The 3,330-nt window shown below is 36.1% G+C and overlaps 1 protein-coding gene across 1 annotated transcript in view; it reads right to left on the bottom strand.

The window, feature by feature from the left end:
- Positions 1-2,274: 2,274 nt before the first annotated feature.
- LOC106325111 (V-type proton ATPase subunit e1) overlaps positions 2,275-3,330 on the bottom strand; it is a 1,757-nt gene continuing 701 nt past the window's right edge. Inside the window, exons 3-4 of the mRNA XM_013763137.1 lie at positions 2,937-2,984; positions 2,275-2,579 (exon numbers count right to left, since the gene is read on the bottom strand). Coding sequence (XP_013618591.1) covers positions 2,513-2,579; positions 2,937-2,984 — 115 coding nt within the window. The 3' untranslated portion in view covers positions 2,275-2,512. The remainder of the gene's footprint in view (positions 2,580-2,936; positions 2,985-3,330) is intronic.

Raw genomic sequence — 3,330 nt, 5'->3', positions numbered from 1 at the left:
GATCAAACATTCGAGAATCTGGTCAATGCTCACGGTGATCAAGAAAACGAAAGAAAGACAAGAAAAAAAAGAATTTTTATTGAACGAAATCGCGAAGAAGGCCATCTCCGGTTATGGAATGATTATTTCAGTGACACTCAAACATATCCAGAAAATGTTTTCCGACGATGATTTAGAATGAACAAGCCATTGTTCATGTGTATTGTTGACCGCCTCTCCAATGAAGTTCAATTCTTTCGTCACACGCAAGACGTTACCGGAAGGCTTGGTCTCTCTACACTTCAAAAGTGTACAGCAGCAATTCGTGTCTTGGTATATGGTTCTGCGCTTGATGCGGTCGACGAATACCTCAGAGTCGGTGCAACCACGGCTCGGTTATGTGTGGAAAGTTTTGTGGAAGCAATAATAGATTTTTTCGGCGATGAGTACCTAAGGAGACCAACGCCTGATGATCTTCAACGCCTACTTCATATTGGAGAGCTTCGTGGATTTCCCGGGATGATAGGAAGCATCGATTGTATGCATTGGGAATGAAAGAATTGTCCCACCGCTTGGAAAGGACAATATTCTCGTGGTTCGGGAAAACCCACAATTGTTTTAGAGGCGGTTGCTTCATATGATCTCTGGATATGACATGCGTTTTTCGGACCTCCAGGTACCTTAAATGATATCAATGTTCTTGATCGCTTAAGCTCCGGAAGTGAATTTCTCGGTGAACGGAAATCCTTATTCAATGGCTTACTATCTCACTGATGGTATTTATCCGAAATGGACAACTTTTATCCAATCTATTTCACTACCACAAGGTTCGAAAGCGGCTTTATTTGCTCAATGTCAAGAAGCTGTCAGAAAAGATGTCGAGCGTGCTTTCGGAGTCTTGCAAGCTTGATTTGCCATTGTTAAAAATCCATCACTTTGTTGGGATAAAGTCAAGATCGAGAAGATTATGAGAGCATGTATCATACTCCTACTCCATAATATGATAGTAGAAAACGAACGAGATCAACACACTCAATACGATGTTTCGGATTTCCAACAAGGAGAAGGCAGCAGAAGTTCACATGTCGATCTCACATATTCACCAGATACCCCTACAAATATCGCCAATCAGATGGGTGTTTGAGTAAGAATTCATGATAAACAAGCGCATCAACAACTGAAACGTGATTTGGTTGAACATATATGGCGTAAATTTGGACGTGATCAAGACAACAACTGAACTTAGATGCCGCTTTCAAATTATTATCGTTTATTTTAGTTATCTTTATTTTAATATTTTTATGTTTTTATTTTAAAATCAATGTTTAAAATGTTATGTTTGACTTTGTTTTATTTAATAAATAAATTTTATCTTTTAAAAAAAAAATTGTTTAAATTTTAGTTTAATATTTTTTTAATTGTTAAAAACCTTAATTAAAAAACTACCAATAAACCACTATAATTAAGTGTATTTTAATAATATCTCTTAGCTTAATGATAATCATTAAAAATTCATTAAGACCCACTTAAGAATCACTTAAGGGTTTTGCCTATAAACATGCTCTAAGTGATCATAACCATAACCCTCTCCCGCTGTTTCGAGCCACCAGCTAACTGCAATATAAAAAATGTGTAATGCAATTGATTGTATAAATTTATGCTCGTGTTAATTTACTTAAATTTATGCTCGTGTTAATCTACTTAAAGCTCATAATAAGAATTTAAGTTGCAGTGTTTTACATAAATTTATGCTCGTGCCAACTTCACAGTGATTAACGGACATTGCTAGAAGTGACCTAGATGCCTCTTTGATTCCATTTCGATTCCACCCAAAGCACGTTCCATGTACGGAATCAATCAATGAACTCTGTCTTATCTTCTTGTTCATTACCCGACAAACAACAGTTTGCTTTTTCCTTTACGAGCTGTGGCAAACAGCTAGTCTTTGTGGTCTTGCAAAGAAATGTCATGTGATCTTGTCCATAATACATTGTTGCTTCCTCTCCACGTCTAAGTTTCTTTTTTCTTCATGATCTTTTTCACTAAATCTCAACAATTTTCCACCTAGGGAAACAGATCAGAACAGACAAAGACGAAAGGAACCTGAGAGATAGATACTCTTGCGATCTAGTAATAAAATGAGAAATCGAATATTATTGGAGCATTTTTATTTTAAACTCTATTTTACTGTGAAAAATAGAGTGGGGTTGGAAATACCTAAAAAGCGAAGTAAAATATATACAGCAAACTGTTAATAGCAACAACAGAAAACATTACTGTATGATAAAGGATGAATAAAACTCGACAATCTCGTCCCCGTCCAAGACATTATTTCATCAAACAATACATTGTTTTGAGCATCTCAGCAGTTTTTGGGAATTGAATACATGGAAATTTCAATAGTACAGAGGCAAAAAGTTTATGATTTGTTCACACCAGGATACAGAATTACAAACCGTTTAGAGACGAGACACAAGAATCGGAAACAGAAGAAGGTAGTACTCACTTTGCGCATAATTTCCTCTAGAGGATGCTACTCTGTTTCGCTTAGGATTGGGACAATCAGAGGATTCATCTGGGCAATATATACAATCGCCCACCTACCACAATCAAAGAGACAAAATGTAAGAAAAATGTGACCAAGCAAGCAAGCAACATATAATCAAACTCGACATTCATAGGTAAAAAGACCAATGTTGATGAGTTTCTTCAGCTATATATGTAGGCTTCCAACTCCTAGAACGGGTTGTTACTTATTTTGTTTCATTTATGTTGTTATATCCACAGGAAAATGATGGTAAGCAAATCGGATTGATGTTGATAGGAAACAACAAGAGGTGTCTTTTGGTAGTATGGAGCAAAACTAAGGAAGAAGAAACACCCGTGACAATGGATGTGGCTAGAAAGCAGCATAATAAAAGAAAAAAGAGTGAGTGTGTTTGAAACATAAAACTTACATCATCCAGCAGCAGACCGTGGCAGTAATGACCAAGGTGAAGTGAAGCCTGAATGAGACAAAACATAGATCAGAAATATTGACTCAAAAGATGGTTACAAAAATCCTAGTCAAAGCAAAGGAACAAGAAACAGAGATGATATAACAAAGCTTAAAGCTTGATGGAAATTAAAAAACAAGAGATTCTAAAATTTCCAGGGCATAAGAATACAACTTGTGACAGTAATTTCTCTTCATTATTCGTCCGTTTGTTACAGATATCATCAAGTATCCAAATTCAAAAAGTCAATGATTCAAATTTATATTTCATATTAACAATTCTCAGTTCCAGCAGCTATTCGAGCAAATCTATATTGATGCAGCAATCAAGTTAAACCTAAACCCCCCCCCCCCCC

Source organism: Brassica oleracea, chromosome C2 (genome assembly GCF_000695525.1).
Source record: "Brassica oleracea var. oleracea cultivar TO1000 chromosome C2, BOL, whole genome shotgun sequence".
NCBI classification, from domain to species: domain Eukaryota; kingdom Viridiplantae; phylum Streptophyta; class Magnoliopsida; order Brassicales; family Brassicaceae; genus Brassica; species Brassica oleracea.
This window is presented reverse-complemented; position numbering and strand designations above follow the sequence as displayed.